At 44.4% G+C, this 27077-nt stretch overlaps 1 protein-coding gene across 1 annotated transcript in view; it reads right to left on the reverse strand.

Moving 5' to 3' along the window:
- Window positions 1–26270, reverse strand: part of ksr (kinase suppressor of ras) — a 43662-nt gene extending 17392 nt beyond the window's left edge. Inside the window, exons 1-10 of the mRNA XM_065454663.2 lie at window positions 25941–26270; window positions 21235–21375; window positions 18812–18956; window positions 17153–17516; window positions 16465–16613; window positions 12173–12227; window positions 10377–10457; window positions 9352–9449; window positions 4403–4657; window positions 31–161 (exon numbers count right to left, since the gene is read on the reverse strand). Of these exons, the coding sequence (XP_065310735.1) occupies window positions 31–161; window positions 4403–4657; window positions 9352–9449; window positions 10377–10457; window positions 12173–12227; window positions 16465–16613; window positions 17153–17516; window positions 18812–18956; window positions 21235–21375; window positions 25941–26099 (1578 nt within the window). The 5' untranslated portion in view covers window positions 26100–26270. The remainder of the gene's footprint in view (window positions 1–30; window positions 162–4402; window positions 4658–9351; window positions 9450–10376; window positions 10458–12172; window positions 12228–16464; window positions 16614–17152; window positions 17517–18811; window positions 18957–21234; window positions 21376–25940) is intronic.
- Window positions 26271–27077: the final 807 nt, after the last annotated feature.

Consider the following 27077-nt stretch of genomic DNA (forward strand, 5'->3'; position numbering starts at 1 on the left):
TGGATGAGAGAGAGAGCTATAACAACTCACGCTTATGCTTCCAGATCCCGATGTACCAGACACTGTCCTGTCACTGTCTGTGGACTTAATCGTTTCCACCACGTCAGACTGGACAAGCGATGATACTGGAGCCGATAATTCCTTTTCAGAAGACAAGATCTCTGCAAAGATTAAAAGATGTAGCAAAAGTGATCACAAATAAGGAACTTTTGAGCTCCTGTCCCATATCTGTTAATCTTAAGTTATGGAACCACGAAAGAGCACCCTTCAAGCTGCACTTGAAACAAACGTGCATCATCAGGGCACAGAGATATCACTAAACAAAGCACACATTAAAATTCCTGCAAAAGAGTTTTCACTCCGCGGTAAATAACAAGCTGCTACAAGAAGCTCAACGTTTAAATAAAAAGTTAATTTATTTATATATAAAACATTATTGCAGGAGGATAACATATTTACTTGCGTAAGGCCCACACTTTTCCTTTACTGGATGTGGACCTTGCATGAGGGCTCGCCTTACATAAATAAATATGGTATATGTATTACAGTAAACATATAAACAAAACCTATGTGCATGCAGAATAGCCCAATTGCACGATAATGCACTAGTTAAACATTGTTAGTACGAGGGCAAATCAAAGTCTTTGCCCCTATTTATTTTTAGCAAAACTATGGTTGTAGATGCGAAGTCAATATATCCATTCCCAGCGTTTCTTGGAACCTTTCTTGGACCGGCCCGGCCCTATCTGCTGGTAGCTCCGCGACATGGCACTGCTGTCAGTTGCTGATGATGGTGGTCGTGCTTCGCACGTCCACGGCCTATGAGCAACGAAGTGCGATTCGTTTTCTATGGAGCAAAGGACAAACACCCATTGAAATCCCCAGGTAAATTCAACTCACGTACGGGGAAAGGTGACTCGCTTTGAGAGGCGTGAGCTCGTGGTGTTGCAAATTTGCAAAAGGCCATGAAGACTTGCATGACAATGAGCGTTCAGGGAGGCTGCGTGCATCGCTGACTGACGAAATTGCCCATATGGATGCAAAGGTAAAAGCGTATCGGCATGTGCACCTCAAGGACGTTTCCCGGGAGCTTGGCATTTCTTGTGGGAGTGTATATGACAACATTCACGGGTCCCTAGGGCACCGTAAGGTTTCATGTCAGCGGGCGCCAAAGCAGTTGGGGAAAGATGATGAAAGGCAAGCAAATTATTGCTTCACTGAGACATCTGCAATGGTAGTCTCTGTTGGGAAAGTGATGCTAACAATCTTCTAGCATCACAGAGGACCACTCCTGCTGGATTTCATGCACCAAGATGCAGTTATTGTTTCAGAGTGTCACGTCTGCTGGCGGCCATCAGGCAAAAACGCTGAGGGATTCTCGATGCGGACAACAAGGTTATCCTCCACGACAATGCGAGGCCACATGTGGCAACCAGAACATTCGACAAACTCCGGTCATTTCACTGGAAGAGTATGGACCACCCACCATATTTCCACATTTCTTTTGTCAGTTTCAGTTTATTATTCTTTAAATACAATGAATTAGTGAAATACAATATACAGACGAGGGTCCCAAAGTCAAAGACTGCAACAGGACCCTAGGTCTGCTGAGGAAGTTCTGGCAGGACAGCTATTCACATGCAGTGATTAAGCCAAGAAAGTAGTGCGACGGTGGTTCCAGAGTCAGCCGGACGAATTCTACCACATGGGAATCTCAAATTTAGTGCTGCAATGTGACAAATGTCTGAATTGGTGCAGGGACTATGTGGAAGAACAGTGTAAGGTACGTAGAACAGTACACATATTTGCAATTACCTGTGTGTACCTTATTTTTGCTAATAAAAAAATACGGCCAAGGACTCGCTCATTCGTCTTCGTAATTACAGAACTGTATGTTAGACTAGAAATTTCCTGATGTTTTGTAGCAATAAAGCTAGGTATGATGACATTGTTCAGAAGACAATAAACAAGAGCATTGTGCTGGTTTCCTCTGGCCGCGCTTGCGTGTGGCAGCTGCAGTGAACACAGGGACGGAGCAAGCCAGTGTATCACGATGCATCCATTCCTGGATACCAATATTGAAACTGTTTTGCAAAAACAAGGACAGTCGATAACTGATTATTTGAACCTGCTCAGTAATTACAAAATCCCTGTAGTGCCGCCACCTTGTCCTTAGAACCAATGTACAACACTCAAACCTCGTAATAACGAAGTTGAAGGGGAAGCAGAAATTAGTTTGCTATATACATTACTTCATTGTATTGGCTATTGTCCTTGACTACACTATATGCCTAATGGTGTGCACAACTTTCAACACGCAAAGAAGACTACAGTTCCACGGCCTGCCGAACCACTATGCAGTCACATATGCCATGAAATTTTAATAAAACAGCAAAAGACTCTCAAGCATGTCACATGACTTTTTAGCACTTGACGTGACAGCCTTTACGATAGCAACCTTCTGTTCCAATGTGATGATTTTTGCTTCCGCTTTCCACTTAGCTTGCTCATGATGCCACGAAAATGGCTATACAACGACTTGGTCGAAGGGAACAGTTAGCATGCTGCAATGTGAATCCATCGTGTTCGAACAGCCCGTAGCACAACAAGGCGCACCGACTAAGCAGCTGGGCTGTTCTCGGGCGACCTCCACGACTTTAGGAGATTGCTCCACTTTCGTGAGATTTCATGAACCCATAAAGTATATGGCAGACAGAGCTGGGCACAGCAACAGAAACGCAGTCGCACATGCAGACACATTTGGCCCGTGAAAGTGATACTATCTGACCCACCACTCTCTCATGGCCTTGCAGCAGCTGTGGATACGCTGTGTGAGCGCACTGGCTCAGCTTGGCCAGTTCGTGTCGGTTCCATGCAATCTAGGAGGTCCCGCCTAGCTGCATCAGCCCAGCGTGGCATGTGGCAGTGACAGAGAGGAATGGGGGCCCTGGCTATGATAGTGTGGGCGCAAGCATCATTATCTATACGTCGCACAGCACAACTAGTTGTGCCCAGCTTTGCTAGCTACATGCCCACAGCAAGAGAGGCACAATAAGAAGTGTTGCTCGTGCACGGATATGAAAAAGACCAGTGTTGCATGACGTCGAATTCGACACGGGAAATTTGAACTGCCCCACTGAACGAGTACGGAACCTGGCGGAAAGCAATATGCGCAGTATACGATGGTCAATATTTTTGCTTTCAGAGATGAATCTAGTTCATTACGTATATCCATTGGCAGGACAATTTTACTTGGTTAAGACGAGGTTTTACATACATGGATCTCTACAGAGATTTCAAGGCAAATTGCATTTACTTCGTTTATCCATTTGCTACATCCTGTGTGCGAAAACAGTGATTGAAATTTCGGTTGCTGTAAAGCTCTGGGCCCAATTTTTCAGACAAGGTCAGCGCGGGTATTGTTGCAAAGATGATGGCTGTGAACAAAATGCATTCAGACTGCCTATGTACCCTCGCTTTCATTTGCCAGGCAGTTTAGCTTTCTAAGTGGTGTACAGCAACTTCAAATTTATTTGTGTCGACTCTGCACCAAACCATAACTTTCTTAGGCACTAATATCCAGCGCTCACTAGGCATAACGGACTTAGCAGGGTGACCATGCTCAAAATGCATTGCTGGCCAGCATGGTGGCAAGCAGTTGCAGGAAACCTGCCACTAATATGTTCGTAAATCATCACTAACCACGCCCGAGGTCATGTTTGTGAAGGAGGCTGACAACCATAGAAGTAGTGTTCCAAGTGAGCAGGCAACAGCTAGTGCAGGCGTTCCCACCAAATTCGTCAGTGCCCTTCACTGGACTGAATGAACTAGGCTCACATGTAGGTACAAAACTATAAAGCAAACTTGCACAGCACAGCCTAAGCTGTCAACATTGTGCCACTGGTTCCTTGCAGCGTCATGACAACACGAGAAGCACATTGGGCCAAGCGACGGGCAAACATGAAGTGCCTCCAAGTTCTCAACAATCACAACATCTGAATGTTGATAATACTTCACTGATGCACAGCACTGAGAGAAACTCTGTAAATGAATTATCAGTACTGCTTGCTTTATAAACACACAAAAAAATTTTTCTTTGAATATGGACTGTTTGATGATTCGAACAACTTTGCAGCCTCCTGATTTCCGAAAAGTCAGTTGGTGGTGACTGTACTGTAGTAAATCATTCAGTGCACTATGACCCTTACCACAATAATTTTCTGTGGTTTAGAACTTTGTATTACAGCAATTGCCAAAAAAAAAAGGCAAGTTGGTAACATCATGTCAGTAATGCCCAACAAAGGCCAGCAGATACAGAGAGGCACTTTTGCTGGATGTTATGTCAAGCAATAGCGAGTGATTAAGAATATTGCCGCAGTGAAGACTAGTGTGTGGTGCATACCAGGAAAATGGAACTGCTGTGGGCGGGAGGCCGAGGAAGGCGTGTTCTGCCGCGAGGCTGCCATGAGGAAGGCCGGCGACGAGGGCGTCGATGAGTTGCAGGACGAGGAAGACGAGTCGGGGCCCCCTGCACCATGAAACGGGGGCAGGCAGATGGCGGGCCGCCCCCCGCGGCTCCCCTCGGAGCGCAAACTACTGCCTCCATGCAAGGGACTGTTGCCCAGGTGTGCCGCTGCATGGTTGGGGGACTGCATGCCTGCAAGGCAGAGAATAACAGGCACGACAGAATCCTAGGTGGTGAAATGAGTGCCGTGTAATGTAAAATCTGTTCATTATGAACTCAATAGTTCTGTGAAAAGTGGTCATGTAACAGTAGCTCATTATGTACACTCGCCCTTCAAGACGAGCAAAAATTAACCACACTAAAGCTGGCACGGGCAGTTACAATTTGACACCCCATTGGTCCGGAAATAGTACTTTGAGTCTCTTAATTTCGGTTTCTGGCACTTTTCCACATATAGCTGCAAGTTTCGTTAAAAATATAATCTAAAAAACTAAATGCAGCGCTGCAGCTCCTGAAATATGGCGCCCTGCTGGTTTCGATCACCTGCCACTTCGAAACTTGGTGTACAGGCACAGCCATTTTTTTTTCTTCAAAAAATTAAATTATTGTATTTACTCGCATAATGATCGCACTTCTTTGTCCAAAAAAATTGATGCAAATTCAGGGGTGCGATCATTACGCGAGTTAAATTTCCCACAAAAACAAGAAAAAAAATTTTTTCTTTCATCTCGTATTTGCTGCGGGATGACAACAGGTCAACAAATAGGCGGCTCTGCCGCTGTATGTAGGGCGCGACACCAAAAAAAAAAAAAAAAGGCAGCCGGCGGAGCAAGCCGAACGCGCCAAACGCGATTTTTTTTTCTTCTCATGAATACATTACGTGCATTGAAACAGTTTCTTCCGTATCAGTAATGAATAATATCGTTAATATCAGCAAGTTTGCGGCAATAATGTAGCCATGGCCACTTTGAGGAAACAGAAACAGATGGGCGCGCTTAGCTGCCAGTGACATAGGAACACATGGCGGGCATTCTGTGGAAACTGGGGCATTTGTCTTCAACTACTATCCTAATACGGCACATTTCCGCTAAGGCTGGGGTATATCTTAGCTGTGTTACAAGCGTTGGCGTATGAATAAGGTACACTTTTAACATATCAGTGTAAACGTGGCTGCTATCATTGCCGCTCGCAATTTGTTGCGTGCCTACGGGTGCAGACGAGAAGAATCGAAAGGCGCCTTTTTTGTTGTTGTTGTTGACCACAACCATTATAAATCCTACTCATAATAAAGGCAAGTTTAGTTGTAGCTTTCTTTTTTGTCATGAAAGTGCAGAAAGTGATGAAAGGAATGAGATGGGGTGTCTGCTTAAGAATGTTTGGTGCGTGCAGACCACTTGGTTTGTCTTGAAGAGTCATTCGCACAGCATTAGACAGATGGTAAGTGCGATCATTATTAGCTAGAAGATTTGGCACACGACATATCGCTGCGGCAAGTTCGGGGTGCAATCATTACACGGGAAATAATAAAAATCTAATTTTGACGACAAAATTTAGGGCTGCGTTCACTATGTGAGTAAGTACAGCATGGGGTTTTACATGCCAACACCCCGATCTCATTATGCAGCACGCCATAGTGGGGAGCTCCGGATTAATTTAGACCACCCGGGGTTCTTTAATGTGCACTTTTTCTTCTTTCTTCAAGAACTTGTGATATATTTTACTATCTGTGGGACACCAGTGGATTCTGCGTACAGAATTCTAGTCGGCTCGAGGCAGAAACTAGTGCAGCATGCCGGCATTTTGCAAAGGTCTCTCCATTACAGCTGCAGCATCAGCCACACATGCGTCGGGAGCCATAAAGTTACGTTTTCTATGTCGCTTTGGGAGAACAAGTACAAAGTTAGAAAGGTAGAATGCCAATGTGAACGTTTCTCAGCAACACTGCAAACGAAGCGTTGACGAACTGTGATGAACAGCCAGCATAGTAACAGCAGACTCTTGGCAACTTTGCGTAACAGCGGTGCATTGTGACGCATGAATATTGACAGCAATGATAAACTAGGAACGATTGAGCGGCTGTTGGCCCAAATTGTCCAAATAGCTGTAGCAACCTCCGAAATTGCACGCGGTGCTGCATGGAGAACTGCACAAAAACTAGAGTGGCACCATCATGACCTCCGAGACAGCCCCGCACGTGTGCGAGTGCTATCTCAGAGGCCACAGCTATCTCGCAGACCAAGGCCGCCATACCCTGTACTACCTCACCCTGAAGCGTGCTGTGTACAAGTCTTGAACACATGGTTACCATAGCATGGTTGAAAGCAAGTGACTTTCCTCGCGCCTTCTCAAATCCATGCGCAGCATTCACTCATCTAGGCAGTCGTATCTTCGTTATGATTGCAGTAGTGCGGGGGCATGCCACTGTTTGCACAGGTCAGTTGCACTTCTGAGCGTGGGGAACTTCATGTGCGCCCTCCTTTTATCGCGACCAGGTTAGGAGTGCTTTTTGCAACAGTGCTGTTGAAAATGTTTATCTCTGCACAGTTTCAATAGGCAGGGTCAGAAAACCACAAATGCAGTAAAATGTAGTCATTATAACCAATAAATCATTTTATCTGGGATCGTTATAAGTGGGTTCGATTGCATTTTCATGAGCATGACCTGCACCAAAGACTGAATAAGTCTGCTGTAAACTACCAGTGGAGCATCCACCCTTTGAATATCTTTGTACACATAAATGACACTATGTTTTCAAGCAAGAGCAACAGCAGTGATGTTTCTACAGCAGATGATAGCCGAAGCATTTCACTGCCAATTAGGTAATTGACAAAAAGAAAGGCTTAACAAGTGGCATTAATGTCTCTCCTTTCTGTCTTGGGGACTTTGCAAGTGCAAGCTAGCCAGCTGAAATGAAGTGTTGTTCTGTGTCGAAATCAAACAATTTGAGCCGCGTAGACATAGTCGCAATCTCTTCCAGTGATTGCTTCTACTGAAAAAAAGCAATGAGCATTGTAGCAATATATGCACAGCACTGAAAGTGTTAAGGACTAGTCATACGAAAGAAGACCATTTCTGGAGCTTCACTTTACACCTACAACGGTGCCCGGATGCTTTACAAAATTTCAGATTTGATGGGTGAGGTTACTTGCACAGGTTACTGCTCAATTTCCATGTCGCCCCCTACGAACTTTAACCACATTCAGAGGTTTGCGAGTTATATACCGTAAGAATTCACCTATAATATAAGTTTGTTTTTCCAAAATTTTACAATGTGAAGCCTCTGCCTCACATTATATACAGATCCCAAAGTTTTTGGCCCAAAATTTGCAGTTTCGGTTTCGTTGTTGCTCAGTGTTGTCATCACCAAGAATTGTAGCAGAGGTTGCATCACCTTGTCGTGGTGTCACTGGGCTGCTGCTTCTTTCAACCAGTGCCATTTTGACCACGCCAAGAATCAGCATGTTCACCTAAAGTCTATCTCGCACAATGTCGAGACTGCAAGAGCAGTAGCCAGCTGCCTGTAAAATGAGCTCTTTTAGCTGCTGAGACCATTCGGAATTGCACTGCAGGACGGCACTTCTGGGTCACCGAGGGCAACGTTCATGGCTGGAGGAAGCAAAAGGAAGCAATTTTTTCGTGCAGCGGCCTGGGAAGTTTCCGGGGGCCGAAGAACAAAGTATTTTCCGAGATTGAACAGGGGCTGACTGCCGTTGTGTGATGCCAACAGGCTGCTCACCTGGGTGCGAACATTGAGCTACTACAAGTGAAGGCAAGAGAAATTGCCCCGGAGAAAGGCATTCCAAAGAATTACTTCAAGGCCAGCAAAAACTGGGTGTCACATTATATGCACCACGCTAGATTTTCTTTACATCAGCGGATGTCATTATCGCAGAAACTTCCTGAAAGCTATGAAGAACAGCTTGTGGCTTTTCAGTGGCATGTCATATAGCTGCGGAAGAATGTTGACTTTCAGCTGGGCCAGATCGGCAACGCTGAACAGACGTTTGCATAAGGTCGACTGGCAATTTGAAGATGTAGGTTGCCGTAATGTTATCCTGTACCTGGGATGGTCGCAAGCTTCCATCCTAAGTAGTGTTGAAGTGAAATGCACTGCTGAAAAACGAGAATTTTCCTAAAAATTTTGTTGCGCAATGCCAGGACAAAGGGCAGACTGATGAAGCACTGGTGCTTCATTAGATCAAGTCTGTCTGGTGTTGGCGGCCTGGAGCACTGCTGGCACTTCCATCACTACTTGTGTTGGAGGCTTTCACTGTCCCCTGGCAGATTCCATGAAGAAACTACTGCGTGAATCTTGTACCAAACTCATCATCATTCCTCGAGGAATGATGTGCAAGTTGCAACCACTGGACGCTTGCATCATTTAAAGACCAGATCATGTGCTGCTACCAAGAGTGGATGAGGTCAGGAGACCCGGAAGTAATGGCTACCAGATAGCTGAAATGGGCCTCTCCACTGGTGCTTTGTAGCTGGATCGCAGATCCATGAGCCAGCATCGTCAAGGAGCTCGTCAGTCGCTCTTTTGGGAGACAGCGCCAGTGAAACAAATGATGACTGAATGTTTACTGCAACGCTAATAAATGGTTTCTGTGAGCTTTTCTCACTCACATTATATGCAGATGAAAACTTTTTTTTTTTGCTATTCCCATATTACACCTTGTATGATATGCGGGTCTGTATAATACGTAGGTTCTTACGGCACTTAGACTCGAGTTATATGTGCTAAAAATGCCTCAGTAATAGCGCCACACACTGCTTTGCAACCTTAGGGATAGAAACTGCCCTTGACAGGCCGACTCATCTTGGCAGGCTAGCTGTTGGGTCATGCCATTAAAGACACGACAAGAAAGAACAGTCTCTTTCCTCACCTCCTTTCTGAATGTGCTCTGCAAAGACATCCACCAGTTCGTTTGGCAATCCGCACGAGGGAGGCACTTTCTCCATACAGTCACGATGGCATCGGAACCTGAGCACGACAGGACAAAGTGACAGTGATCAGTCTCTACTGACCAGAGGACAGCAGGCAGGATTGATTGCACGAGTGGCATAACAGTTCCATCAGATGATACCCATCCCAGTCTGACAGCTTGTTAAAGTTATCAACAGAACAGTCAATAAAATAGATTGAGAATGGGGATCTTGAATGGCATTGCACGTGCAAGATGTAAAGCACGACCACAAAACCGCACCCGAAATCTTTATGCACTACTTCCAACATCTGCAAAGCTTTATTAAGTTCCATGTTAACTTTTTTCATTAAGATGGAACCACACCAACTCGCTCAGCTCTCAGTTTTTATTTATTGCGGGCCTCTGGGATCAAGTTCTGTAACTCTCTAATGTAACTGTTACCCAACCTTTGAACTCAAAGCAGCTGTGAACCTCAATATGCGTGCTGAATATTGCATTATGCCCCGTTAAACCTGTTGAAAAGGACACACCAGCTCTATTTTCACAACGAATTAATAAAGATATTCTCAACAGCATTCCCAACCTGACCAGAAGCAAGCATATTAAAACATTCCAGCATCCTGAACACATTTAGATTCTGAGAATTCTTGCAAGTTATGAGCATGAAAATATGATCACTTTCAAACAACCTAGGTGCTTCTGCATACTTTAATCTAAAATTAGAAGAAAATAAGAGCCTGATTCTTACAAGGCAACATGCTGGCAACTGCCTATTGCTGACTCTCTTGTACACAGAGATGTGGACCTCGCCATACATACTGCTACCATCACATGGTCAATTCTCAATGGCTCTTGAGTTGATGACCATCAAAGTAATTAAATTTAAACATACTATCGCCAAATAATAATAGTAATAACAACCTTTATTGGACAGCATGTTCGTTTTCCTTGAGCACCAATGCAGCATCTCTAAATTCACTCACTTGCATTCCTTGCACTTGTAACCAAAGAACATGGCCTTGTCACACTGCTGGCAGGTGGTGACTTTGACGCTAGATGTAAACCTGTACAAATGAGGCAAGTAAGTCATCACACGGTCACCTGAAGCCATGCGTATGACAGTGCAAACGAGGGTCGTCAAAGCAGCCGAGAGTAGCTAAGCTGCTATGAGAGCTGTAATTAAAACCATTTGAATGAATTCTCGGAAAAAGCTTGAAAGGCCAATTACAACGAAATTCTACTTGGGACGAATTGCTTATAACTTATAAGGGAGTACAGGCACCGACCGATTATTCAGACACTGATAATTCGGACATGCTTCATTACTTGGACAGCTCCGCGGCACAGCAAGAGGCCCCATAAACTTAACGTAATGGTGACCAAAATTTCTGACATTGTATAGTGCAATGTGCGATAATTCGGACTCAAACTGCGCTGTCATGTGCTAATTTGCCCACTGAGTCATGCAGAAAGAGTGATATTTACGTTTTGTTACATTGCGAGCCACATCACCAGCACCTCCTCGAAACTGAACCTAGCAAAGCCTAGTCAATTTGGCACTCATTAACCGCACTCAAACTGCTGGACAAGTCAAGCCACTAAGTTGTAAGACTGCATTTGCAATTTGCACAATTTGTTGTGCCAGTTTCGTTGTGCTTTTACTTACCACCATTCACAACCGGCGAATCACACTGATAACGAGGGTACATCGTCATTCGGACGACTAACAAAGTGCGAAATGAAATAGTAGGAGTATAAGCATCGTTATAAAATTGTGGCCACAGACTATTATGGCCAAACGCAAGCATATGTGTAGCAATGCGTTGCCAAACTTAGGCCATATTTTCGGATGACCACTTTGAGATATTTTACTGATATTTCATGTAACTAGCACCGGACTCATCAGCGGGCGGCGGTGTTTCTGTGCAGTGATAACGCAGAGTACTTTGCACTGTGCCAAGCATGCAGTCGCCCGGAAACTGATGCATCTTGCGCTAGTTGCTCATAATTTAAGGTATTCACAAAATTGACATTCGGAGAATATGGCACACTTTTCTTCGCCACTTGTGGAATAAATTCACTAATCTTCTGGTGAATCTGGTTTTTCAGACTCCCGATTATTCGTTGATTTGGCGGTCCCCTTTGAGTTTGAATCATCGACCGACGACTGCATTACTATACGCCATCAAATGCAATCTTAGTGAGGCTGCAGGGCTGGTAATTATCTTTTCTTTTTCTTTAAATTATCAACCATTAAACAGCACTCTGAAAGACAATGTGGGGTTCCCTGATGGTTATCAGATATGAAGTAATCACAGAACATGGCCTCCAAGATTTTCAGCACACCGTACGCATTGCCCAATCTCTCACGTCATACCCAAGTATTATCCATACCATGTTTTACATAATCTCTAGCGAATGTTAACAATGGCTTCTTACGTGGTCCAAAATTTTGCTGCACCTAGCCTTTAACCATTCACCTAACATTTAAATTGTACCATTTTTCCCAAGGACAACCTGAGGTTGTTTATACCATTACAATGATTGTTCATTAACAAAGACAGCATGTATTTATTTCCATTTACCTTGGGAATCATATCCTCAGTTGATAACTATTACAGACACTGCGAGTTTCACATCCACTGCAACAGGCAACAGGCAAGAGCAATCTAGTAAAAACAAGCTTGGTTTGCAAGTTACGTGTAGCTTGTTCTTGCTTTACAGACATATAGTTCATAGCCTTTGTAGTTATAAAATGCTCAACAATGAAACTACACACCTGTGGTGAATAGCATGGGCCATTCCATGCATTCGTGGAGACCTGGGAACAACAGCTGCAAAGGAAAAAATGAATGTAAGCATTGAAACTTATATAACAGAACGGCACTGTAGGTTCTTAAAGGGCCTCGGAAACACTTTTTGAACATAGTATGTGGCAGATATGTTAAAGATGCTCCTGTGATATGTGAGCCAAATATTATTGCATTGCACGCAGCATGGAAATAATCTCGTGTCAAAAACAGTGACGAATCGCTTGCCCTCACTTCCACAATGTCGTCATGCAGTATCATTGCAAGCAGTGGACCCACAATTACTAATGGCTAATTTCGCGAACCTGAGAACATTCTGAGTAGTAGAATTATTGCTAATTTCAGCTGAATAAATGAAAAATATACACGTCTGCTATCTTAAAAAGACAGAAAGACCATTTCCTCTTTGCACTGCCGGTCTAAACGCAACGATTTCGTATTGCTGCGTCTGCTGCGCATGAGCTTCGAGATGAAAAGTGTAGCATAGATACTGTGGCTGCCACGGTGTGCCATCACGAGCCATCTCGCATTCAACCTTTGGGCGAGGCCAGCAGTGCATTACTCCCTTGCCACTTCCCCTATGTAGCTTCTAGTGCACTATTAAGAATGAAAGGAGACAGAAAGCTGCTGATCAGTCGGACACCTAGTCTAACTTTGCTAGTGCTTAAAGATCTTGAAAAAAGCTTTATGGCATGAGATTCACGAGGCAACATAATTTAACAGTGGTGGCATTCTATGATTAGTTAACGTTTTTCAGCGCCCCTGCAACACCTTTTATAGAAGAAATGCATATTACAGTAAATACACTATTTCAGAAATACTTTACAGCAAAAGGAGTTATGGGCAATCAAATATCCCCTTCATGGTGCTACCGCTCCTTCTTCAGTGTCTTGCACTGTGAAGGCTGTGGCGGAGCGTGGTGGTCACCACAACGCTCCGCCTGTTGAACGTCACCGTGGCGTGCACTTCAAATATGATTATGGACATTTACACAGATGGAATTACTTCAAATTTGGGCTTCTATGACGTGCCAAACTCAAAGGCTATCCCTCAACTTATGGTTGAGCTCATGGTGTCTCATCCCTTTGCTGTGTACTAGATAGCTACGCTCGGGTGTGTTTTCTTGCACCGTGTGGCATGAGTAGCACATTTCCTTTCACACCTTATCTCTATGGCAATCACACAATTTCTGAGGACTGAACGAAATGTCATGTTTATGTTCACTCGCAGCAGTGCGCACATCTGCTAAGCGATGTGCGTCACGCACTGCGCAGTTCTGTTGAAAGATTCCTGATGTAACGAGATTCATAATGTAATGAGGTTGTTTTTAGCGAGCCGCAATGAGTTCAGGGAGCGGGCTCATCCTGGCACCCCACAGGGGCCACAGTTCCTGTGCTATGCAGTAGAGGCAGCTACATGCAAGTGTGGTGCATAGAGCCAGTATAGAACAACATTTGCTATATGCACAACAGGAATGGAGAGCCCCATTGCACTCATCTCATCTCATCATTGCTCCAATCTGGCCATGCTAAGTGGTGCAAACCGCTCTGCCCTGCACCAGCTTGACAGAAGCATAGTATGGTATGAAAAAACTTTATTCAGGTCCTTCAGGTGGCGCTGGATTCCTAGCCCGAAGGGGGCCGCCCCCCCCGTTGGGACCGAAAGGCATAGTAGTCACATTCAAATTCCGCATCTTAAAGCGCTATACAAAGCGATGTGTGCAAGCTGTCGCAAGAGTGGTCAGGAGTGAGCGCATCTTGGCAAGCATACGCATACTCTGACCTTAAGTACTGTGAGGTTTGCAGCTAGTTGAGCACTCAAAACTAATCAAAATTAACAAGACCTGATGGCTATGACACCAATAAACAGTGTGGCCAATGTTTAGTTCCTGTGCAAGTGGGTGTGGCTGCAAGCATGAGCTTCTGGAAGTATGCAACTCTTATCAAAATTTGAATTCCACATTTTTGCTTACTTCAGCACGCTTAGTAAACTACGCCAATAAATATACACTGCAACACCGTATATACTCGTGTAATGGCTGCAACCACGTAAACGCTGCACCCAGAACTTTGTAAACAAAAATCCCACCCAAAATATATTTAAAAATTACACATGTATAAGCCGCACGCTTGATTTTTGAGAAGGTTGGCAGTGTTATTTGTCATGTGGTGCAAGAATTCCAAAGCTTTCTTTTCTAATCACTGACAAAATCAGGCGGCCATGCCGGGTTTTCGGCACCTCTAGGTAGCAAAATCACAGCCTCCGAGATCTAGAGGCTGCCTCCGAGACGCTGCCGTCGCTGGTCTGTGGGGTGTCACCATTTCATTTATTCCAGTTCGCAGGTTACACACTATGGGAACAGCCAAGAATAGCCAGAGCCAGTACAAGCGAGTACTGTAGTTCAATAGAGGTAAGCACCACTAAAACTATTTACGAAAAAAAATCTTTTTTCTGTGAAATGGCCCCAACCCCAATTTCCTCCCAAATCTCATAAGAAAAGGCCTGCGGCCATTAGATGAGTATATACTTTGCTGGTGAAGCGGCGCGCTGACACGGACACAGTGAAGACACACAAGAAAAGACGACACTCGCTGCATGTCTTGTGTGTCTTCACTGTTTCCGTGTCAGTGCTCTGCTTCCCGAGCAAGGTATGATGATTAATCACCAACTAGCCCAACTTTCTACGTTACTGAGCATATACTGTAGTAGGAAAAAGCGCGCTAATCCAAACACCCTTTTTGATTGACGTCAGCTACTGGCCAATAGTAAGCTTCTATGAGAATCTACTTAATGATGAAACACGGCAGCTGCCAGCAACTCTGAAAGGGTTGAGTAGAAGGCTTTGTTTGAAAAGAGTGTTTGAAAAAGAAGTGACTTCGCGTTTCACTTGTAAGCTCCATGCGCCGCGCATAACTGGAAAATCATATGCTATCCGCAGACTGTGTTTTTTTACAAAGCCTGAGGGGTGGTTCAGGACCCTTAAGATGCTTAAGGGACTCAAAACATCCTGGCATTAACTACTAGAGCCATTTCCAAGTAAATGTACCCCTCCTGGATATCATGTGCATCACTATCTAGGTTGCACAGACCATCATGTTGGCAAAAACAAAGTAGATGGCAGGCATACCACAGGATAGTCAAAACAAATAGCAAAAGTAGCTATAAATTTACATGCTTAACCCTCTAATTTATCATTCAAGAGATTTACTGAGGAGCAATTCACTGAAGAATAAAGATATACTAGTGCTCTGCTTGTCTGAATAATTGTTTGTTACCTGAACATAAATGGGAAGTTTGTTGGCTCGTTAAAAGATAATTTTGCCTTTTTATTTAGGGCTAGTGACCTGAATGATTGACAAATACATTTAGCAACTCTGTCAGCCTCATTCACTACAACAGAAGTCATATTCAGGAAGAGCAACACATGCACCGAGGCCTGTACATTGGTGCACTTCATCTTGCAACTTGTATCAGCAACCAACTGCTACTGTAGAAGCCAATCATTATGAGCCTGAATAAACAAGAGTAAATATCAGCTGTTATTAAACAAATGCGGTGGAGTTCACTAGATTCCCGTTTTTTTCTCTGAAAAAGAATAACACTATTGAGCCTGTTATCGTCATCAGCCTTAATACATATAGTAGGTAAGCCCACTGCCATGACAAATTTCCCTACCAGGAATCTCTAATCAACCCTGCACTGGGTCCACCCACTCCATCTTATACCTAAAGATGTCCTCATCTTTAACACCCTTGACTACATTCCCATTTCCTAGCCACCCATTCTGTTTCAGTAAGAGATAAGTGGTTAGTATCCGTTCTACACCATGCATGATGTGCCCAGCTGCCCTTCTTCCTTCATCTAAGAAAGATAAACAGGTACCAATGTTTGCTATCTAATCCACACTTCCATCTTCATGTCTCTTGATGTTATGCCTATAATTTTTCATTCCAACTATTGTTGTGTCGTTCCTGGCTTTCTCTCAAGTTTCTTTGTTAACCTACAAGTTTTGGCCGTGTGCGTTTGAGCTGGCTTGAATGCCCTGATCATATAATTTTCACTTCATGGATAATGCCAAGGCACTGTTAATGACTAAGGGTCACCTGCTAAGTGTGCTTTAACCCGTTTTTTTTAGATAGCAGATTTTCTTTACATAATCTGGATCACTCAGTTCCAGACCAAACACTTGGTTTACAATGATATGGTGCACCGTAGGAATGTCCATCCACCTATGCACCCAACACAAAGCAACAGGACTTACGTTGAGTGGCAGGCTCATCCACAAAGCACGAATCTCCCTGCTGGTCAGGGGATACAAATGGTGGCGATCGACTTGGCGAAAGTGGTGAGCAGTTGGCCAGTTCCAGTCCAGGCTCTGTGGCGAGGCGTCTCCGTAATCCACCATCGTTCCTGCGATTCAAGGCCACCTTCTCAGCACCTGCTGCAGTGTATCCCCGAGTGTCACAGACTCACAGTTCCTATGCACTATGACCATTGATTATCAATGAGTATCATTTCTCTTTGCAAAGTGTACCAGTCATCAGCTTCCAGATGGATTAATGCATGCATGAGGTAACAGAGGCCAAAAGGGTCTATTACTTGAAGGCAGAGTTATAGTATAGGCATATATAAAAAAGCCTATAGGACCCGAGAATTGCTTCAATGAATGCATTTTTATTGAACTATTGTTAAGTCCCAAAGCACTCCAGGCATGCGTCTGCTCCTGGTAGCAGTCGTGCAGCTGGCATTGTATAATGTAGTCTCTTGCAAGAGCTATGAAATGCCATAATGGAAGGTGTCACATTCATTTTGACCAGGTTCTACACTGAGCACAAGCGATTTCACACTCTGCCCTCATCAAAATGCAACCACAATGGCAGGGAGTCAAACCCACTACTTCGTGGTCGGGTAAAACCATGGATGGTAATTCAAGGCAAGGTAAAACTCACGGCAGTGTGGGGGGCTGCCGCAACGCTACACTGTTGTTGTCTGATCCCAGGTCGAGTCTGTTTTCGAGGTGCGCCTCATGAGAACGGCTCTTGGTCAGGGGCGGCAGGGCATCGGGCAGGGCTACAAGGCTCCCACTGGGACTGCCGCCAGCACCTACTCTCCTCCGAGATGCAGGGGGCGTTGTAGGAGGCCGTAGGGTGCCTCCAAAAGGGGCCAAGTGCGTGCCACCGAAAGAAGAGCATAGCTCCTCAGAGGGCACTGATGTGTGTGTGCGTCGGGGCAGCTGAGACACACCGGCCCGATCCCACGAGTCCCAGTGCAGGTCGGTGTCGGCACTTGGTGCCACGCCTTGAAGTTGCCGTTCTATGTAACAGGAGGGAGGGCATTGTCAACAGCGTAAACATACCAAGCTCCACTGCAGGAAGAAAATGTCTCAGCACAATGATCTGTTCAACTCAACTACGTCCCTCTTCCTTTGACACACACTGTTATTCTAAGAGCCACACAAGGAACCCCACATTTGAACATTCTGCTTTCAGAAGCAATGCAGACTTGAGTTGTATATTAAGGAAGCCACACTGAGACATGCAAAATCGGTTTGATTTATGTGGCAGGTCGTATTCAATATGCTTGCTTTTAGAGTATATTAATGTGATTAGCATTTGTAAGGTACTTCATGCACTTTTAAGGGGACAGACTATCTATCTATGTTTCTAACCATTTTCCCTCCAACATGGGTCACAGGGTAGTCCATTGACAAATGGGTAGCACATCAGGCTGCTGTGCCGAGAGAGCAGGCTTCGAAAGCAACCTTTCGACCAACTTGGGTTACTGGGTGTACGGCACTGTGTACCCACGTGCCGCTCTTTAACGAACCCCTTTGACACCAACATGGGTCACTGGGGATGCGGCACTTGGCTATGTGGCACTAGGTATGTACAGCTCTTCAATTAACATCTTTGATGCCAAGTTGGGAGTGCTGAGTGTGTGTCACTCAGTCTCTGCTGCTCTTCCAAGACCATAAAGTTCGTAATGCGCCGCCAGATAGTGCAGTGTGTGCAGTAAGAAGCGTGAAGGAGTGGAGCCCGGATTAAACATGTTTTGCCATTGGTAATACGATGTGTCGCTACATGCTTCCATGCTAATTGCATTAACATTGACATTCATCATGATATGCACTCTGCTGGAATCTTAAATAAAGTTGAAATAAAGGGAGATTTAAGCTCATGAGGAAATAATGGAAGTCAACAGTAGCAACGAAAGAACACAGCTTGCGTGACCAAGAACAGCCAGATAAAGGAAAACTGATCAAATACCACCTATTAACATATGTGGCTCTAACAAAGAATGTTTTCAAATACGCTTTGGAAAACAGACAACTACGGACAATTATTATGCTGTTCTTCAGAGTCAAAGCATCTTTAAAAGCTCGAAACTAGATTTAGGTGTACATATTTGATAACATTGAAGCCTTGTAGAATGAAGCACAAGTAGAATTTGTGCACCTGTTCACATGGTCAAATATGCCTTCTCACATGATATTACTTCCTATAATGCAAACAAACCATAGTTGAAGCAGCAATCTAACCCTACACAGGTTTAATTACCATGAATCGACATTTTTACATACGAATACTAGCAGAAAGTGTTCTACTCACCAGTATAGGTCTTGAGGTTGCGCATGGCAATGAGGAATCGCCGTTTCTCCTCTTCCCGGGCACTGACATCATTAAGGTAGCCTTTGATCTCTTGTTCAGGCTTCTCAAGCATGTCATCGAATGTTGTGAACTTGTTGGACAGCCCCTTCATGACACATAACGAGAATGAAGCTTATAACAAACACACACTTTCAAGTAGTCAGCTAAAACACTACACATATGTCCCTGATCTCAAGATGAGCATGCATAAGGTGTATGAGGTTTACATTCTTCATGCTGCTCTTTTTTCCATTTCTCTCCCATTATTCCACCACTAAATCAAAAGTAGAAAACCAGAGTTAATTCTGGCTAAACTATCAGCCTTTCTAGACATCCTTTTTCTCTCTCCTTGCATAAGCTAAAATGATGGCAAGTTGGAAAAAAGCTATAAGCACCAAGACCTGCTGCTCACCTTCAACAAAATAACACACTGTCAGCAGTCGAGGAGGACCTTCCTGCTCCCCCACGCTTAACTCAATAGACTACAGTCATCGATATTCAGAATGCTTCAGACAGGGTCGTTCCCCGTGAGAGGCAGACTGAGCCTTTATTCACCAGAGGCAGAGCCGCAATGTTTGGATTGTGGCAAATCGTACTGCTCGCTAGCGCACATGCTCTGGCAATGCTCCGTGTTAAGCGGCACCATGTTCAGTAAAGAAGAAGACTGGGTGGATGCCTTGTGAAGCGACGACCACCAGACCCAGCTCAGGGCTGTCCAGAGGGCTCATGGAAGGGCGGAAGCTCACGAGCTTCCCGTCTCACCGTGGGTGTGGCCCGCGACCCCTGCCGACCACTAAACCAAGAGTGGATGGGGAGAGGTTCCTCAGGACTCAATAAAGTTATTTCCTCCGCCATCAATATGAGTAATACTACACGTTGACAATACTTTCTTCTGTTGTAGGTAGTGCGTCCCCATTATATCGTATAGCCTAGGACTAAGTGCAGATCACAATGGAAGCAAGACAGCACAAGATAACCCTTGGTCATGAACTTTTCGAGCAATATTGTTGCCCCACATGCAGTAGTATTCCCATCTACATATTTCCATGAGTTTCCTTGAGCCGAGAATATCCTGCTGGGTGAATAGGTGGCATCCAGGCAGACAAGTGTTTTGTGAACCACTTTTTCCACACCTTACCAGGTGCTGTAAACGTACAGTTTGCATTGTAGGAAGCCATCTTTAACACAAGATGCCATAGCAATGTTTACACATTCATAGCTCAGAGACTTGTGGTCTTAAGAGAAAGGTTTAGTTTGGGCCCAACTCTGACACTGCCTATTCAAATACATGTAAAACACAATAACGTTTTTCTGAGATAACCACTGGACCAATCTTAATGAGAATTCTTGCATTTGAGAGAAAAGGTTAAATTTTAGTGACTATTGGAAGCATAATTTTTATTTAGAGCCTGAATTCTGTGAAAAGAATTTTTAAAAATTCGAAAGTTCAAGAAAAATAGACGCACAAAATTTAAAAGTTAATAGTTCCACATAGAGAACAGATATCGCGGTTCTGTAAACGGCATCTATCAGATCATTCAAAGTGGACAAATTTGACATGTCAATTTATATCTCATGGGAATTTGTTACGTTGTGTACAAGGGTTCTGCAAAAGCTGTATTTCCATATCACTGAATTTTTTTAGATTCACGTGTAACATATCAATTCTGTCCGCTTTACGATGTACTATTAGATGCAATTAACAAGATTGTGATTAATATCATCTTTCCTTGCTGAGTTAAAGGGTTCTAAACTTGATAGCTTCATTTTCTGAAAATTAGCAATTTTTTCCAATATTTAATAAAAAATTGACGAACTAAATCAAATATTCCTAACCAACAGTCACTAGATTTTAAGTTTTTCTTTTAAATGCAACAAAGCTCGTCTAATTTGGTGAAGTAGTTAGCAAGAAAGACAAGTTCTCCTTTTACATGTATTTAGATGGGAGCACCTGAGCTAAAGCTTCCTCTTAAGAGTGGCAGAAAATATGGCTGCTGTTCAACAAGGCAAACATGATTAACAAAAGAAAAACAAAAGATACAGCTGCTACAAGCTGTGTTCTTGTATAGGCACAATAAAAAAGTTTGGTTGTCTATCAGAATAAAGAAAGGAAAGCAAGTTTTTATTATTTAAGGCATGAGAAGAAAGCAACAATGATCGCAAGGCCATAAATTCCGATTCTCATGAAGTATTAAATATTGCTGCTGTTAAAATGCAAGCATACTAATGAACATGCAGAGATTGAAGACAATAAATTGATGGTGATGCCGCTGACAAGTAAACGAGGTTTCAACAAGGTTCTAAGATACATTCGTGATGACTATGCCTGGCAACACAACACCGCATGATACAATACGCCGTCTAATCATTTGAAACATACATACCTGAATAGAGTTGGGCGTAAGACCAACAACTTTGAGCCACAGGACCAGTTTTGGGTAGTTCTTGAGTTCCGAAGCATTTTCACATTCACTGCACTTTTGTTTCGCCAGTACTTGGCGGCTGAATAGCTTGACGAGTTTTGTCTGGAAAACAGAGACGGCAGAATCAAGAACTGCAAACATTGCCATCAAATGGGTACTGACTTGATGTTTCTGATTTGTAATTAAAGTCCAAACCTTTTTGAGACACCAGAAAAGATGTTGGAAGGCATTGGACAGGCCCGGATAATTTACTGTTATGCTTGTTTCTACAAACCAGTTTCAGTTTTGGTACGCAAGAAGCCCATTCATCACAACACACAGGCTCACAGCGTTTGGCGCAGCCGACCATGTGGCTTGAAGTGACGTTGGCAAGAAGAACAGATGGGCAGACGACCGTGAAGACCTACCAGCTTGACGGCGAAGATCCAGTGCTCCTTCAGGAATCAGCGACTTCATCGGAACTGCTTCACATCATCGCCGAGAAGAGTCAACTGAACGAAGCGGCCCTCGTTGAGAAAGGTGTGGTAAGAATCGATGCTTCTATGTCTGAATTTGAGGTTATGTTTCCGGGACATTCAAGGATAGATTCCAAGAACGAGACTGAGCACACGCATAACGCCTTGTTGCAAGCGCTGTTTCAGCAGCAGACCACGCAGTATGAGCAACAGCGACTGATTTTCGAAGCAGTTAGCGACTCACTAAGAGCACAGAAACCACATCAAGAAGAGTTCAAGCCCGATAGTTTCGATGGGGTGTCTAATGCCGCCAACTTGTGGCTCAGATTTTATGAATATGCATGTGAGCAAAACCACTGGACGTCATTGGACGACAAAGTGTGTAACATGCGTCGTTTTTTATTTGGCAATGCCAGAAAATGGTGGGACATGCGAATCGCAAGTCAATGCCGTGATTCATGGCAGAAGTGGAAAGATAGTTTTCTTTCTGCTTTTGAGCGAAATCCGGTTGACAGATGGGACGACGCATTAGCTTTCAGACACAGAGAAGGGACAGTCATGGATTATTTTTTTGAGAAGAGACGTTTACTCTACATTGCCGACCCTAATCTACCGGACTCTGCAATCCTTCCCCTGATAATTCAAGGCATGACTAACGAATCGCAAAGAGAGGTTTGTGTACACCGTCCAACCTCCACGGATGACTTACTTGCTTGCCTCAAGTATGTGTGCAGTGATTTTCTGATTCACAGTCCCATCAAAAGGCATAGTACTCTACCACTGAGCATTGACGCACATGGCGAAACGGTAGAATATTTTAATACCGAGTCCGACCAATGTGACACGATGGAAAATGTATACCTTCTGAAGTCAAATCTTCTATTTGTTAAAATGATGGTAAATGGAAAACGTCTTGACTCCCTGACTTCGGTTTTCATCCCTCCTGGGATGATAGGGTATGATATTTCCCACTGTTGCTATTTCAGTTTTTCCTTCCGGTCCCAAATAGTGTAGCGATTTCAAGATTCCTTGTTGCTTGACGGTCTTTATCACTGTGTAGGGCCCAGAAAATTTGGACTTCGGTCCATCTAAACTCCTCCGGACTAAAACTGTATCTCCAGGCTCTATTACAGGCATCTTTGGGCTATGTCGCAGATCGAAGTGCCTCTTCATTGTTGATCTGTAGCGTGCAAGCTCCTCTTCCGTCTTGCGCCTTTCCTGCAGATCTACTTTCCCAACGATTCCAAGGTCGTAGTCTGCCGGTAGCCAAGTTGCTTCGCCTGATGCAGCAAAGTTAGGCGTGCATCCTCCGACCAATGTGACACGATGGAAAATGTATACCTTCTGAAGTCAAATCTCCTATTTGTTAAAATGATGGTAAATGGAAAACGTCTTGACTCCCGGACTTCGGTTTTCATCCCTCCTGGGATGATAGGGTATGATATTTCCCACTGTTGCTATTTCAGTTTTTCCTTCCGGTCCCAAATAGTGTAGCGATTTCAAGATTCCTTGTTGCTTGACGGTCTTTATCACTGTGTAGGGCCCAGAAAATTTGGAACACATTTATACCGATGGTTCCACAAACATCCAGTGTTCGTCCGGTGCTGTGGTTGTCCCAGCAAAAGCTATTACCATCAGCTTTAGGACTGACCACCCAACAACATCGACATCTGCTGAACTAGCTGCTCTTCGCGCTGCACTTCGTGTCGTCAATCGGGAGCCACCTCGGCAATGGTCAATCTTCAGCGATTCAAAGGCAGCCCTACAATCTGTACTATCAGCTCTGCATCGCGGGCCATTCGAACAGCTCGTATTCGATGTTAGATGCCTACTCCATACATCACAGGAGAAAGGACACCATGTGACGTTTCAGTGGCTGCCAAGTCACTGCGGCGCCACTGGAAATGAAGACGCCGATAATGCCGCTCGGGCAGCTCTTGAGGACGCACAAGAAGAGGCCATACCGCTTTCACGATCCGACGCAGCTAGCAGACTTCGAGTGCTTGCACATGAGATCACGCTATCTCTATGGTGCACACCAAACAGCCAGACCACCCAGAGCAACCGTCAATACCACCTGCCCTCTTTGATGCATCTCTATATGCCAACTGGACTGCGTCGAAGAGAGGCGACCCTGCTTTATCGCTTATGGCTGGGGGTGGCTTTCACCAAATCTTACTCCTTCCGCATTGGAATGGCCGACAACGATCTCTGTAATGCCTGCCTTTGCGAGGAGACGCTGGAACATGTTCTGTGCGACTGTCCTGACTATAACGTTCAGCGACAGTCCCTGGCATCTGTTCTAGCGCGCCTTGACAGTAGACCATTGTCGCTCGGCACGATTTTCACATGCCGCCGACAGAAGATATCGCAGGTGAAGGCGACAAAGGCACTACTTCGGTTTTTGAAAGAGACGGGATTGGACAAGCGGCTGTGAGAGTGACGTCGCGTACCATGCCAGAATGATGGACTCCAACGGACCATGTGTGTGTGCTGTGATATGTGCTCTCTCTCCCTCTCCCCCTTCCCCATCTTTAATCTCCCCCATCCCTCTCCCATGTGTAGGATAGCAAACCGGTTAAGCCATACTGGTTAACCTCCCTACCTTTCCTTCTCCACTTTTTCCTTCCTTCCTTCCTCACAGCGTTCTTGCGAGTGCCATGACTTCCAGTCATTAGCGCAGTCAAAAGAAACACATGCTCAACGTCAGCGAATTTAGATGTGTCATGACGTCACAGTAATAACAACAGCAGGTCTGGCATTTCTATACTAACTTCAGTATTAAATTAAAATATCTTATAATTGTTTCATAGCCTCCATATTTGCTCAGTTTCTACAACTTGGAATGTATGTGTCAGTACGCTTTTAAAAAAGATGGTGAAGCCCGACTTTGGCCTTGCAAATGATGCACCGTATAGATATTTTCTTCGAACATAAACTGTGATGTGCAGCAAGTGCATGCTTTCACTTCAATATACAATGCATTGCACTGCTCACTTGGCACTCCAGCAGTCGTGCCCCACCTGCACGTGACCTAAATATTAGTGCTTTATTTATTAACATGAAGTACTTGTAACAAATCCTATGGGAGGGCTTGACAGTCACCAAGATTTCATGGCAGCTATACAGCATTCAAGACAATACCATTGTATACAATTACTTGATTTTATAAGGTCTTGTGATTTATTAAAAATTGAGAAACAGTATTTGGTGGGTCACTAACTTACAATAAACTCGCGAAAGGCACTGTTGTTTGACACAACGGAAAAAGGGTTGCTAGCATTCTGCATCGACACAAGTGACAGCACAATATGACTATGTTACAGAAGTACTCTGTTGACTTTATCGGCGTGTGCATGGCACTTCGCCACTGCAATACACACGCGACAATACCTACGTCGACTTATCACCCGATAAATACACTGTTCCAGAGTGCCTTCCAGGCACTTGCAATGAGTTAAATTCTGCAGCGCATGTCCCAAAAGCCCGAATAAATATCTAGTAATTTACCAATGTGAATACAGTACAGTCAACTAACGTGCTTTAGAGTAAAGCGCCAAGCTACTGGCTCTTCGCCCGTACATCTTTGCCGCTACTTGTGTTCGTGCTTAACATGATGTTTTTGTTCTTTGAACAAGGCGTTCATGGTTCAGAAATACCAGAATTGCTAGGTAGCCATAGCATGTTCGCGTTGGCAGTGATGCACGTTTGATACGCAGACAAATGATCGCACCGATTCTCTCAATGACGAATGTTTGGAATGACAATGTCTTGTGATGGTATCGAAAGCCACACCACGAACAGCCCACACTGATGAGGTGAAGCCGAACATGACTAATCTTGAGCAGAGCCGGTAAAAACAGCACATACAGACAACACGAGCGAAAACACGCCCGGCGTACTGCTTGCAACAAAAAAGAAACAAAACAGGTGACACACTTATCCCACAGCGAGAAAACAATGCGTCCCAGATTCTACGGCCTTTAAAAAAAAAGAGAAGTTGCCACTCTAAGTCGCAGATTAAGCCGCACGAGAAAACTGCATCGAACTTCATTGCAGGGGTATTCAGCGAGCGTGTTTTCCGGCTTTTTTGCTGGCTGTCTCACAGTCAATGGAAACTTGGGTGTCCACAGAGCAGCCGGCTATCTTTCCGGCCGACGCCTGGGAATCCGGAAAGAGAAAGAAAAAGAAAAGCACAGCAGTTGTACTTACTTCGAGAGCTCGTATTTCATGTTGCGTTAATTCTGCGCTGGTCTCACACCGTGTTCGAAGACCTTCGAGATGCTCGGAATTAATATCAATCATCGCTTGTGCTGTGGCGCAGACTTCAATGGCACTTTTTACTTTGTTCTCTGCCTCGGCGTCGGCCATGGCGACTTGGCTGCTACTTGTAAGTGGTTTGCGCTACTGGACGACCACACATCATGACAGCATGTTGGGCCCGGTGGTAAGACAGCTTTGTAACCATCACTTAGTTCTCCCATCGTCACCCACTCCACTATACCATGCCCGCCATTACCAAAGCACTGTGGCTGGCGAGAATGCACGAGATGCGGCGTTGCTGAGGTTTGACTCGCGAATGACGTCATCGAAACCGAAACCGAATTGTCGACTTTTGGACAACAAACTATGCAAGCGGCTTTTCGAAGAATCATTGCACATTCACTCTAGCGTGTAAGCGCTACTTCTTCGGAGAAAGCGTTTTTCTGTGTATGTTATACCCGTGTCACACGGGCGTTTGGAAGGCCTTCCAACCGATAGTCAGTTGACTCAAAGGTCAAATTCGAGCTGCCACACGAGCCGTTTCGAAGGCCGTCGAGTCAATAGTCTATCGAGTCAACGGACCACGTTACAACTCTATCGAAATCTCGATCGCCTTTGAGCAACGGAAGCGGAAACAGCGCGTACATGCCCTCTCGTTCACAGTGTGCTCGTACTCATGGTTAGAAAAAAAACATCAAACCAAAATGCTCTAAAAATACTATATATGATGTTATTAATTATTCAATAAAGTATTTTTGCCACTTGACATGTGCGAACACACACCAAAACGGCGGCCGCATGAGCGGCGCAAGTGTTGCCGCAGTTTCGCTACTCAACAACTTGAAAGCTAAACATATATGTATGGCGATGTATAAACAAATGTTTGTGTATAAACAAACAAAAGAAATTATAGGGCTTTTAAGAGGTTTTAATGATGTTTAACTTTTCGTGACATGAAAACGAAAATAAAGATCCACAGCGCCACACAATTTTGCGAGAAACGCCTGAACCGCTCAACGGCCTTTCAAAAGTGCCGTGTAGCAGCGCGACAACTCCTTTGAGTCGATGGAGTTGTGGCGTTTCGAA

This window comes from Dermacentor albipictus, chromosome 2, assembly GCF_038994185.2.
Source record: "Dermacentor albipictus isolate Rhodes 1998 colony chromosome 2, USDA_Dalb.pri_finalv2, whole genome shotgun sequence".
NCBI lineage: Eukaryota > Metazoa > Arthropoda > Arachnida > Ixodida > Ixodidae > Dermacentor > Dermacentor albipictus.